At 28.4% G+C, this 13,812-nt stretch overlaps 1 protein-coding gene and 1 long non-coding RNA gene across 10 annotated transcripts in view; one reads left to right on the top strand and one right to left on the bottom strand.

Moving 5' to 3' along the window:
• Positions 1-13,229, top strand: part of LOC135926213 (titin-like) — a 120,959-nt gene extending 107,730 nt beyond the window's left edge. For 8 of the 9 annotated variants that reach the window (XM_065461991.1, XM_065461990.1, XM_065461987.1 and 5 more), the window contains 19 exons: positions 55-176; positions 325-558; positions 678-899; positions 1,038-1,380; positions 1,568-1,743; positions 2,132-2,572; positions 3,003-3,175; positions 3,990-4,119; positions 4,294-4,431; positions 4,861-5,175; positions 5,330-5,438; positions 6,416-6,588; positions 7,873-8,037; positions 9,767-9,865; positions 10,291-10,389; positions 10,808-10,906; positions 11,323-11,456; positions 12,098-12,389; positions 12,770-13,229. In XM_065461991.1, coding sequence (XP_065318063.1) covers positions 55-176; positions 325-558; positions 678-899; positions 1,038-1,380; positions 1,568-1,743; positions 2,132-2,572; positions 3,003-3,175; positions 3,990-4,119; positions 4,294-4,431; positions 4,861-5,175; positions 5,330-5,438; positions 6,416-6,588; positions 7,873-8,037; positions 9,767-9,865; positions 10,291-10,389; positions 10,808-10,906; positions 11,323-11,456; positions 12,098-12,389; positions 12,770-12,966 — 3,661 coding nt within the window. In that variant the 3' untranslated portion in view covers positions 12,967-13,229. The remainder of the gene's footprint in view (positions 1-54; positions 177-324; positions 559-677; positions 900-1,037; positions 1,381-1,567; positions 1,744-2,131; positions 2,573-3,002; positions 3,176-3,989; positions 4,120-4,293; positions 4,432-4,860; positions 5,176-5,329; positions 5,439-6,415; positions 6,589-7,872; positions 8,038-9,766; positions 9,866-10,290; positions 10,390-10,807; positions 10,907-11,322; positions 11,457-12,097; positions 12,390-12,769) is intronic. The other variant, XM_065461988.1, reaches the window with a different exon arrangement.
• LOC135926215 (uncharacterized) lies at positions 5,508-6,612 on the bottom strand. Its single transcript, XR_010571808.1, has 3 exons — positions 6,408-6,612; positions 6,249-6,296; positions 5,508-5,727 (listed from the first exon to the last, which is right to left on the bottom strand). It is a non-coding gene; the product is annotated as an uncharacterized LOC135926215 (long non-coding RNA).
• Positions 13,230-13,812: the final 583 nt, after the last annotated feature.

The following is a 13,812-nucleotide window of genomic DNA, read 5'->3' as shown; positions in this document are numbered from 1 at the left end:
CATTTAAAGATTTATCAAACAATGAATTTGTTATATATAAAAATAAATTATCAGAATAACCATTACCAATTTGGATGAAAATGGTAAATATCTTTTCAGAGTAATCGCGATCAATAAATACGGGGCTAGTGAACCTCTTCATTTAGAATCCCCCTTAACATTGCATATAGAATATGGTTAGTTTAACATATTTTTATTTTTAATTGTTATTTTTGTAAATGATAAATTCTTAATCTCCTTTTAAAGTTCATTTCTCTCATCACATGTGATTTAGAAGAAAGGAAACCTCTAATTATAATTATTTACATTTTTAATTTATTTTAGAACAACCGGATGCTCCTGGTTGCATTAATTCCTCATTTATAGACGAAGATTCTATGAATATCAATTGGGAAACCAATAATAAGAGCGATATTTCCATCAGAGGGTATAGCTTGGAATACACCGAGGTAGAGAATGATACATATCTATGGCAACAATATTTGCCTCCTGAAACGGAACAAGAATTATTGGATGACTGCGATAATGACATCGTTACTAGGCACAATGAAATCATAGGTAAGCTGATTAATTTGCTTTTAAAAATGGAATGATAAAAATATTCATTTTAATAAAATTAGTCCTTTTTTTAACATTTTTTTTATTGTAAAGCTTAATAATTTATTAAAATAATCTAGTCAAGGGTTTGGAACCTTTCAAAAAGTATCGTTTTAGGGTCAGAACCAAAAGTTCGGAAGGTGTTTGGAGTAATTATAGTGAGCTATCTCCTATCTTGAGTCTCAAAACGCGTATCAGAATACCTTCTCAGCCAAACCCGCCAGAAGTTTTGGATTGGGGCAAAGATTTCGTTCAGCTCATTTGGAAGCCACCTATTAATGACGGCGGGGATATATTTATAAGTGTGTTTTTATATCAAAAAAATTAATTAATATTAAATTTATATATACTAGCCATGCATAATATGTAACCAACCATTACTATGATAATACGATCATAATTTAAACATGATATACATATTAATTTATTTTGCATTCAAGAATATATAGTCGAATATAAGGATGTGGGGGGTAGTGATTGGCATACGGCGACCGAAACACCCATAAGTCGTAACAAGTATATGGTCTGCAACTTAAATGATAAGACGAAGTATCAATTTAGAATAACGTTAGTAAATCGCGCGGGAAAAAGTGGGCCAAGTAGTGCGACAGAGCCCGTTAAATTGCTTCAGCCAGGGGATAGGCAAGGAGGATATTACGGGAATAGAGCAGGAGACGATAAGCTTAGAATGATAAGGTCCATTAAAGATGTCGATTTTGCTCTTAATTCCACTTTCCAGATGGAATGCGAGATATCGGGTTACCCGGTGGACAAATTCAAATGGTACTTTTAACCAGCTATATCATTTTGACTTAGGTCTATTAAAAAATATTTATCTTGTTTCGGAGAGGAGGGGAGGAAAGTGATAGGGGATTGCGTAGACAAATTTATATCTACGAGGAATATAATTAATAAATACGCTGATGTAAAATTTTCAGTCGAGAAAAATTTTAATTTTTATACCCAAAAGGTTGAAAAACGGAATTGAACTGCGAGAAACCGAACGTATCAAATATATGGAGAGCGGCCCTACATATTATTCGCTTATGGTTACACGAGCCGATGATGGCGATAAGGGCAAGTACACTTTAACCCTTCAAAACGACGCGGATATTATTTCCACCACTGCTTACGCCAAATATATCGGTAAATTTTTTACAATCTAGTTATGTTATTTGATATTAATTTTTTATTAGACGTTCCCTTTTTTTAGCTTGGCCCCACCTTCATTTTCTGCCGCTTATATTCACCAATTTCTCAATTTCCCCTTTTCCATGTCGCTGAGAATCTACTAGACCTAATTTATGACATTTATACAAATAAATTTTAGTAAACTTGATGCTTTTAATTTTGTTGAAACACATTATTGAAGCTATAGTAAAATGTATCGTTAAAAAATATTTACAAAACTCTGTATGATCTTTTTAAAGCTATATAAAAATGTAAAGTTTAACATATACAATTCTTTCTAACAAATTAATTCCCGATTTGAATCACTTAACAAAAATAATAAATTTTTCTTCCCGCTTTTCAGCTCCTCCGATTATCATTCAAAGCCCGAAAAACGACTCCGTATCATTTAAACAAGGTTCGACGGGCAGAATTAAAATATTTTTAGACGGCACACCGCCTTTCAAATACCAAATTTCCAAGAATGGTTGCATAATCATGGGTAAATCCCTTGTAGGCAATTTGCAGAGGGAGGAAATGCCATACTGCTACGATGACGAAACTGAGGAATTAGGTGGAAGTATATCTTCTTCGATCTCTAGTAGAGAACGAAGCCGTTCTAGAATGGCTCTCCCGATTCGTAACTATAGAAAATCTTCGCACGCTAGATTCAAAATGATAGAATCGATAGATAACGTGACTCTTATATTGGGTAGCGTGGGTCTCGCCGATTCTGGTGAATACATGTTCGAAATTTCCAATCCTAGCGGGATTGTCATTCGGGCAGTTCAAGTCAAAGTTTTGGGTAAATATCTATAAAATTATATATATATACACTATACTTACTAAAGGACAGTAGTATTTGTTAAAAACCTCGATTAATCAAGATTTTAACCTATAAAATATTACCTAATCAAAATTTTATCAAAAGAAGGTCCAACCTTTATTCCACCAATCATTATTGAGGCCTATATAATTACTTAAATTTAAGAGGTAGTGTGGGGTTTCTCAAACTCTCGGGGGAGGGGGATTCTTTAAAACCCAAACCTTTTCCGTTTCCTGTTGGTCTCATAGCGTGTTTTGAAATATTTCCCATACTGCCTTTACACACCACATACTATCTGTAGATTTTTTTCTTTCCCTTTGCCACTGAAGGGGTTTGAGCTTAATAAGAAGTTAAATTAAATTTGTTCCGTATTTTTTTTAAAGTAATTATACTCTTCTTTTTCCTAAAGGAGCACCAAGTAGCCCAAAAGGTCCAGTGATTCATAAAGTTTTGAATAAATCAGAAATTTATCTCTCCTGGTCTAAACCGGACGAAGAAGGGGGAAGCCCTATAATGCATTACGAAATCGAGCGGAGGATGCTAGGAAAAAATTATTGGATATCTTGCAATTCTTATTGCAAGGTTTATTTATTTATTTTTTTTAAAAAGAAAAAAATATTAATAAGTATCGCACTTATGATTTTCTGTAATTTGAACCCGATTTTTAAAACAGCTGACTCGATACTTTAGCCAGAAATATATAAGCTAAGCCTGAAGATTTTACTATTAGATGTCAAAGCCTTGGTGCCATCTATGAGGAAAATCTTTAAGAGCTAGCAGTTTTTAAAAATCGGCCTAAATGGAGCGTTTTTGCATCCACTACTCCCTCATCTGGGTTCTTAGCAAATCTTTAAAAATTTTAATAAGTTGAATCGCGGTTCCTTTATTTTTTAACTTTGAAAACCCTGATTATTCCCTTATCGTATTTTACATACCCTGTGAATTATCAGAAAAGTTTTACCCGTCTATTGAGCTACTCTCAGTTTATATCAATTTGAATATATCAATTTGTATTCTACAATTTATAGTTAAAGTACCTAAAATATGTTATATTTCGAATAGTTGTATACTATAGGTTTTAGATTCTTTCTTTCTTTCTTTCTTTCTTTCTTTCTTTCTTTCTTTCTTTCTTTCTTTCTTTCTTTCTATTGATTGTGGCTTGAGATATATTATTCGAATTCTATTCTAATATCTCATCATTTAAGTTTATGAAAAATTTTTTTTTACTACTATGAAAACTACTTTTTAAACAACCCCATCCATACTAAAGTTGAATGTTCAAATATTGTGTTCTTAATTATTTATTTTTATTTTTTTCGCAAATTTAGGAATTAAACAATTTTGTTCTACCATTATATTAATTTTATTATTTCAAATATATACATTTACCATTTAGACGACCGATTGTACGGTTAGTGATTTGATTCCGAACAAAAAATATTTATTCCGGATATATGCCATAAATGAGCAAGGTAAAAGTCCCTACCTAGAACCCGTTACCGAGTTTCATATTCCTACGCATATTAGTAAATGATTACACATAATCAATACTTTAAATTTTTTTTTATCTTCTATAGCATAATATTTATGTTCCAATTGACTAGAACAAAATCATTTATACATTAGTTTTTAACTTTCTTTCTATGATCACTCTTTAAAGCCGCACATATAAATACAGATATATATATTTTGTTTTAAAGCTTTGCCAGACGCACCCACAAATTTAACTATCTCGGATGTTATTAGCCAAGATGGGAAGAAACTATGCGTGGGAGCATCTAATGATTTATCATCTACCGAATCAATTCAATTGAATTGGAACCCACCCTTAAAAAATCGTAAAAAAATATTTACAAAACAAATTTTTTTTGTTACATTACAATTTGTTAGTCAGTAATATTTATATAATTCTTTCTTTTTGGTATTTCCAGTTGTTTCTTCTTCCTTCCATTTCTTCATCATCATCAAAATTATTTCATAAATTATTTGTAATATAATAAATATTAATCACGACTGAAAAACCTCAAGATCTTATACCAACAAATATTACCTTAACCCTCGATATTTCCCAGTAAAAAGTTCTAACCTTTCAGCCCATTGTTTGGGCAAAATCTTCGAAGCTTAGATAAATTCATGATTGCTTTAAAATCTTAATTTAACCTCTTTTTAAAAAAAAATTTACTTCTTTCATAAATTCCTTGAAAACATATGTTACTTTTTTTTTAACCGCTAAAGATCATTATATTTGTTTTTATAAAAACTTATAGAAAACGGAACATGTTTTGGATACCTAGTGGAAAAACTCGATCAATTAGAAAACTATTGGGTTCCCGTGACCGATAAAACTTTTTCCTCGATTGGGAGCGATATAACATTATCTCATCATAAACTCCCATCGGAATTTGGAGATATGGGCGATGAAGACTTTTATCCCTTCTTGATTCAAAACACCTCTTTGAGGGTAGATGGCATCGTACCCGAACGCGAATATTCTTTCAGGGTGTTTTCCGTGAACGAGGCCGGAAAAAGTATCCGATCGGCGGAATGCGTGAAGCCTAGAGAAGCTCCGATTTCGCCCTTCAGTTATAATTTTTAAAAACTTTAAAAATATGTAGGAAGGGGGGGGGATGGTGTTAAATTTTAACATATCTTTTATGACATTAGAACCATTACACAAAAAAAGCGGTATATATTATAAATTTTTTTACTTATCTAGTGTTTACATTTATATTACAGATGGGAAAATGGAAGTGATACTACCCTTGAGAAATGCTACGGTTAAAGAAGGGAAAACGTTACGTATGGAGACTTATATTCAGGCACCCGAATGTTCAATTATTTGCTGGTTTGAAAAATATTCTTTTATATATATATAAATTTATAGTTAAACGCGAATCAAGATATTCGCTTTTTTAATATTATACAAATAACACTTAATTTGATTTCTTCATAAATAAACTTGCCAGATTTTTTTTTTAGAATAATATTAAATGTAGTTGGAAATTTACAAGTTACAAAGGTCTCGAGAGTGCATAGGACTGCGAATGGAAAGTTTTCAGACTCGGCCTGCCCCAGTGGGAATTTTACTGCTTGTGCCCGCCTTGTCGGTCCAGTTTCAATTTTTTTATGCCCGCCTTTAATATTTTTTAAAAAAGGCTTAAAACCAAAATTTATGTTGTTGAAAACACCAAAATAAACAACTATATATAAATCTTGGTAAATTCAATTATAAAATAAAAATTCAAAAAAGAGCCATTTTTTAAGCATAAAATTTTAGTAGACATGCGATCATATATTAGTGCCAAAAGAATATAACCGTTTCTTATAAATATTTTGACAATTTTCAAAATTCAATTTCCAATATCAACAAAATAAAATAAATTTAAAAAAATAAACAAAAATAAAGGTCAATTATCAATATTAATATAATGGTGACATAAGAAAAATTTATACCTTTTATAGGCTCTTCAGCCTATTCATAAAATTATACAGATATGATTCTTTGCTTTAAATAAGGTTTTTATAAGCCTTCCTTGGCAACTAACCTATTTTTGGGTAGTTAATTATTATTTTTAAAATAGCTTTTGATATTTTCGATTTGGTTTCAGTAAGTTTTTCTTAAAAGATGTTTCAATTTCATTAAAAGTAATATTACTTGTATCTATTGATGTGTGTGCTGTAGTTGTTTGATTTTGACAATGACCTAATTCCCAATAAAAATATAAATTAATATTTAATAACTTATAAAAAAGACATTTTGTTATTTTTTTCATTCTACAAATATATTTTTTATAATAATATTGCATTGATTTACAATTAAAGGTTCAAAGATCAAGTCGAAATATGTTCTTCCTTAAAATACAATATCTTCTCCCTGGACTCTCGTCATATACTACTAGTCCACGATTTCAATGTCTTTGATGAAGGAGAATATACCTGCTTTTGCACTTACTTGACTAATAGTGTTTCGACTGGTGCTAGCATAATGTTGAGAGGTATATAAACAGTGGCTATTTTAACATGATAAATGGATGGATGGATGGATGAATGTGTAGGTAGAGAAATGTATGGTAAAGGGTAGAAGGATGGAAATATAAAACATGCCTAATTCAATATATTTTATCAAAAATTAGTTTTTCGTCAAGTTAATATTAAAATCATTCTGCATCTGTAAGTATATCAAATCAAAGGGATTTGACTATGTGGCGCATTGATATATTCTTCAACAAAGATAAATATTGTCTGATTAATATTTTAAATATCAAATTTTTTTAAAAAAAATTTATAGCCGAAACTTTATTCAAACATAAGAATGTTACGCATGCGCTTAAAAAATGATATAATTTAAAGTTGAGTGTTTGCGCCGTTACACGGCCAAATTATTACGCGTAAAAAAATACTATTAATAAAGATAAAAAAATATATATGCAACAAAATTGAAATTTTTTTACATTTGATTTGTTGAATCGTCTGCTGAGTAACATACTGTTCCACATTTTTGCAATTTGCATATTTTTCGATAAATCAATTCTTTATTATTATATTTTTTTCCGAATCAACAGTAAAAATTGGAATAATCCTTTATTTGCATTGTTAAAGTGTTAGTTATCTCCTATTTAAAATGCAAGAAACAATTTATTTTTTTTAAATAAATGCTCTCTTTAAAAATTTGAAAAATATGGATATAGAACATTATAATACTCAAAGCCGACGAAATATTGTTATTCTTCATTACTTTCAATTACTTCTAGCCTTTAACATAACATTACTTTTTTTTATTAGTATTTCCTTGATAAATACAGCATTTAGTTCCTGAGATTAATCGTCGCATGTCTGAAGATTATACTATTCTATGTCCACTTTTTGAAAAAATTGATTTTTTTCGCAGAATATATACTTTTTAAATCAGAAATATTGATTCAAACAATAATGCTAAAAATGAATCTAGATTTCCAGGGATCACCAGGATTTAATTGTACTATGTGCATTTTTAGTTTGTTTTTTTTATCAAGGATTATAATATTCTATATCCATCCAACTAATAAGATAAAACATAACCAATAAATGTAGTATCGAATTTTAAAGAATAAAACGATTTAAAAATGAAAATTTAAAAAAAATAAATGGAAATGATATTTTAACATTATAAACAACGAAATATTGAAATTGATTGTCGTTATAATTATTATAATACAAATACAACAATGGCTACATTTTTATGAAATATATTATTCAAAACATTTTTTTTAAAACTTTATTTTATATTTAATTCTTCTCAGAGAATTATTCGTCATCTCAGGATAATGGCAATTTCATTCCCTCTTATGCTCCTAGTAGAAACTCGTCTTATGTAGAAAGATCTACTAGAACTCCTACGATAGGATCGTCAACTTTTCAAGACAGAAGCAGCTCTTTCAGGAAGAGTCCTGATAAATCTAGCGAAAGTAACTTAATATAGAAACATGATTCAGTAAAAATAAAGACTACATAAGTATAATTTTTAATAATTCTATTTTTTTTATAGCTCTATTAAGAATTATTATAAAATTTTCTTAAATATATCTAAATTATATTTTTTTAAAGGTTATAGAAGGAGAAGTTGCAATAAACCAAAATCTGATAACGGTGTCGAATAAGAAGATAGTCATGGAGAGTCAGACGAGCGATCCGCCAGCATCGAGACCAAAGAAGGAAGATAGGGAAGTCATCAAGGTAGAGGAATTATTGGAACAAAATAACAAAGATAAATTAGAATATGACAAAAATCGATTAAAAGATTCGGAAAGTAAGAGCGAATCATCCGTATACGAAAACGCATAAGAGCAATGGAAATAAGACAGATCTCCCCACTAGGATACATTAAGTTTTTATTGACTCTAAAAAAAAATTTTTGGAAACGACAGGCCGAGATCTAACCTACTTCCTACTTCTACTCCTCTTCCACCCCTCAAAGATTTTTTTTTACCCCTGATCACCTAGAAAATATAAATTGCTCCCATCCACCCAGTTTATAAACTTGTTAAGTTTGTCTTAACTATTTTAATGAATATTAGGGAAACCTTATAGCTACATTGTGTAGTATTAAAAAAATTTGTCAACCCAAACTCTTTCCATTTTAATGAAATTTTATATAATGATCATTGAAACCCAAAATTATACTTCCTAACACCAATATGCGAAATAATCAAAGGTCGATAATGCCGAAATTGTCGATTTTTATTTATTTATTATAATTCGGCGAAATTAATGTATACTATGCTAAAAATAAATCGTTTGCCAAAGGTCTTTCTAGAAAATAGAGGAGTAGAAGTAGGTTAGATCTCGGCCTGTCGTTTCCAAACCCATTTTTTATTTGGAGTCAATTAAAACTTAATATACCCTCGTAATCCCTATTATTTCCATTGCTTAGAGCGTCTTCGTATATGGATGATTTGCTTTTACTTTCCGAATCTTTTAATCTTTTTGTCATATTCTAATTTATCCTTGTCATTTTGTTCCAATAACTACTTTGGCGACTTCCCTATCTTCACTCTTTGGTCTCGATGCTGGATGTTGAATGGTGGATCACTCGTCTGACTCTCCATGACTATCTTCTAATTCGTAACCGTTATCAGATTTTAGTTTATTGCTACTTCTCCTTGTTTAACCTTTAAAAAATATAATGTATATATATATAAAAAAATTGTATAATAATTCTTAATAGAGCTAAAAAAAATAGAATTATTAATATACATATGTAGTATACAAATTTTGACACTTTGGATTTGATTGTTTTGCTTTGTAAAATTTTTTAAACATTTTGATTTGTATATCCTTATTGAGATGACGTGTAAAATAAGAATATACTTTATTTTAAATTTTATAAATTAATTAATCATAAAAATATAATTTCTATGGGAAAATAGTCTTGCATTATAAATTTTTTTTATTAATTGATATTTAAAATGATTCAAATTAAATATTATACTTTTATACAGGCTGATATAAATAACCATCAAAAAATGATTTTGCGTATAAAATATTTATTATATTATTACAATTTCTAAATACACGTCAAATTCTTTATATATGATAGTTTTTAAGACAGCATTGCTTCTGTGAGATTTACTTATTAATCAATGACTATATGAATTCTGAATATTTACAACTTATTTTGTTTCTTGTATTTCTTAGATAATCTCAAAGAAAATAGCGCACCAAGTTTCGTTGATTTGCTAAAACCCTTATCTATCCCCGAGAGAGAATCCGACTTATTAACATGCAAGATTGAAGGTAACCCAAAATTTTTTAAACATTTTGATTTATATATCCTTATTGAGATGACGTGTAAAATAAGAATATATTTTATTTATTTTTTATAAATTAATTAATCATAAAAATATAAAATCTTTGGGAAAATAGTCTTGCACATTATAAATTTTTTTTTATTAATTGATATTTAAAATTATTCAAAATAATTAGATTACTTTTATTTTGCAAATTAAATAAATTTTCAGGCTATATATAAATAACCATCTCAAAAAATGAATTTGCCTGTAAAATATTTATTATATTATTACAATTTCTAAATATACACGTCAAATTCTTTATATATGATAGTTTTTAACACAGCATTGTTTCTGTGAGATTTACTTATTAATCAATGATTATATGAATTCTGAATATTTATAACTTATTTTGTTTCTTGTATTTCTTAGATAATCTCAAAGAAAATAGCGCACCAAGTTTCGTTGATTTGCTAAAACCCTTATCTATCCACGAGGGAGAATCCGACTTATTAACATGCAAGGTTGAAGGTAACCCAAAATTTTTTAAACATTTTGATTTATATATCCTTATTGAGATGACGTGTAAAATAAGAATATATTTTATTTTAAATTTTATAAATTAATTAATCATAAAAATATAATTTCTTTGGGAAAATAGTCTTGCATTATAAATATTTTTTTATTAATTGATATTTAAAATTATTCAAATTAATTATTTTACTTTTGTTTGAAAATTAAATAAATTTTCAAGTATATATATATAACAATCTCAAAAAATGATTTTGCCTATAAAATATTTATTATATTATTAGATTTTCTATACACGTCAAATTCTTTATATATGATAGTTTTTAACACAGCATTGCTTCTGTGAGATTTACTTATTAATCATTGATTATATGAATTCTGAATACTTACAACTTATTTTGTTTCTTGTAATTCTCAGATAATCTCAAAGAAAATAGTGCGCCATGTTTCGTTGATTTGCTAAAACCTTTATCTATCCCCGAGGGAGAATCCGACTTATTAACATGCAAGGTTGAAGGTAACCAAAAAATTTTTAAACATTTTGATTTATATTTACTTATTGAGATGACGTGTAAAATAAAAATATACTTTATTTTAAATTTTATAAATTAATTATAAAAATATAATTTCTATGGGAAAAAAATAGTCTTTCATTATAAATTTTTTTTATTAATTGATATTTAAAATTATTCAAACTAATTAATATAATTTTATATTGCAAGTTACATAAATTTTCAGGCTGATATAAAAAGCCATCTCAAAATATGATTTTGCGTAAAAAATATTTATTTTATTACAATTTCTAAATACACGTCAAATTCTTTATATGTGATAGTTTTTAACACAGCATTGCTTCTGTGAGATTTACTTATTAATCAATGACTATATGAATTCTGAATATGTACAAATTATTTTGTTTCTTGTATTTCTCAGTCAAAGAAAATAGCGCGCCACGTTTCGTTGATTTGCTAAAACCCTTATCTATCCCCGAGGGAGAATCCGTCTTATTAACATGCAAGGTTGAAGGTAACCCACCGCCCACCATTATTTGGTTCAAAGGAGCAGAAGTAAATTCAAAAATTATGTGAAATGAACACCCTTATATTTTCTATTTTAACTGTATTATCACGTTTTAACGGTGATATCACACTATAGGCGGGTCTGGTCTAGTCAGGAACCATAAATTTTTTAATATCATAAATGTTCAATATAGGTAGTAAATTAAATCTAATTAAAAAACCACTTGAGCACAATAATATTATAATATGAAAAAATATACAAATCCCTGACCCCCCAATAACTTAATAGACCATCCCATTTAAAGTAATAATTAACATTATGGTCACACGATTTTTCAATTACTTTGATTTGACACACATATTTTATTATATAAAAAAATTAAAAATTCTGACCCCCTGAGACCGAGTCTCACCCTCGAAAACTGATACTAACAGTATAGTCGAAAGAAATTGATTTTATTTAATACTATTTATATTTAAGTATTTATAATTCTCCCCCCCCCCGACCACTCGGGCACTTCTAGTGATATTTAACATTATAGTCAAAATACTGAATTCTTAAAGGGATCCCATTGCTTGATAATCTTGAAAAGTTCTGATCTCTTTAAAGATTACGACATATAAATATTAGATAAATCAATAATTGTTTTTTTTAACACTGCTATCTTATTTATGTACTATCCCTTTAGAAATTGGATAATTTACCGCCATATCAGATTTCGCAAACGCCAGAGGGTAAATGTACCTTGAAAATCACATCAGTCGCTCCGAATCAAGAGGACGATTATATTTGCATAGCTTGTAACGCTCTCGGAGATTCCTCCTCTTCCACTCAATTGAAAGTTATTGCTTCTACTAAGACGACTCCTAGAGGTAAAGAAATAGGAGATCTATCAGAGTCGAAGCCAGAATTCGTAAAAAAGTTGGAAGATATTAAGGTTCAGGAAGGGCATACAATCACGGTTGAATGCCAGATTCAAGGTAAATTGAAACATTTTTTTAAAATTATAGTCTAGAAGTTCTGTTAGGGTCCGATTTTTAAAAACATCGAAATTTCTTTAATATATTTTAAACCTTTGTGCCTTAGAATAAAATTTTTTCTGGATAAAATATTGAACTAGTGTGTTCCGGTTCTTAATTATTTTTTAAAAGATGGCTTCCTAGGTTCATAGATTTTTTAAAAAAAAGTATGTTTTATTTTTTAAAATCTTTGTCATTTCTGAAATCTGGTTTAAATGATGCAATATTTATCAGAGATGCACCGATATGTTATGGGTTAGTTTTTAAAATCATATAAATTAACTGTTATAGATGTTCAATTAAAGAACGCATTATTTACCTTTTTTTTGGTTTTGATAAAGGTATTCCAAAACCGGATGTCACTTGGTTATTCAACGGCAATCCCATAGAAGCGGATAATATAGACGTCTTCAACGAAGATGACCTTTACAAAATGACGATATATAACTGCGAAAAAGAAAACTCAGGCAATTACACTTGCCTTTCCTCTAATTCGCTGGGTCAAGCTGAATGCCTAATGCGTTTAACTTGTGGATGAAATTTCCATTTTTATTAACACGTCACTAATTTTTTTAGCCATATTTTTTTATTGATTTAATTGTTTTTTTTTATATTAGGAAAAATTATAAGTTCTGAAAATTGAAATTATTTATATTATTCTCCCGAACTTGTCAGTTTTCCAGCATTTAAAAAAATAAATTGGTGTTATTTTATAATAATCAAATAATCATTCATGGTATTGTACACTAACAGATACAAATATACAGATACATATATCATATTTATTATTTCCCTTCAAAATATTTATATACTAATGTTAAAATTGTGTGCGCGTGTTTTTTTATTAAAAAATAAATAAATTATAAATCATATTAGTTTTTTACAAATTATTTCGAAAGATTTCATTTTTTTATATTATTAATTTGGAATAAAAACTATATATAAAACAATTTAGAAATATATGAAAATTAGAATTAAAAATTAAAAATTAAAAATGGAGGATTTATATTAAAAAAAAAATTAAGGAGACATTTTTCAAAAATGGAAGATCAACTTATTTTGTTAATTGAAGTAATGATTTGTAGCTCGACCCAAAAGCCTCGACAAAAAAAACGAGACAAAGATGGCCATCCCATACGATCAGAAATATAAAAATAAATATTTATACTATTTTAATTTTCATTATCTTTATATGCTCATTGATATGCTTAAACCTACCCCAAAAAGACGTTAATTTTGAAAAATGAATAAGTGTTAATTTTTAATAAATAAAGAAATAATTACATGGTAGTTAAAAAATAATAATTAAATCAGTACCGGGTGATTTTTAAATCTTGGGAAGGGGGGGGGGCTGTAAAATGTAAAATGGGAACATGTTATATAT

The sequence above is a fragment of the Gordionus sp. m RMFG-2023 genome, chromosome 3, assembly GCF_954871325.1.
Source record: "Gordionus sp. m RMFG-2023 chromosome 3, tfGorSpeb1-WG-v2, whole genome shotgun sequence".
NCBI lineage: Eukaryota > Metazoa > Nematomorpha > Gordioida > Chordodea > Parachordodidae > Gordionus > Gordionus sp. m RMFG-2023.
Note: the sequence above shows the minus strand (reverse complement) of the source record. Positions and strands in the feature narration are given on the sequence as shown.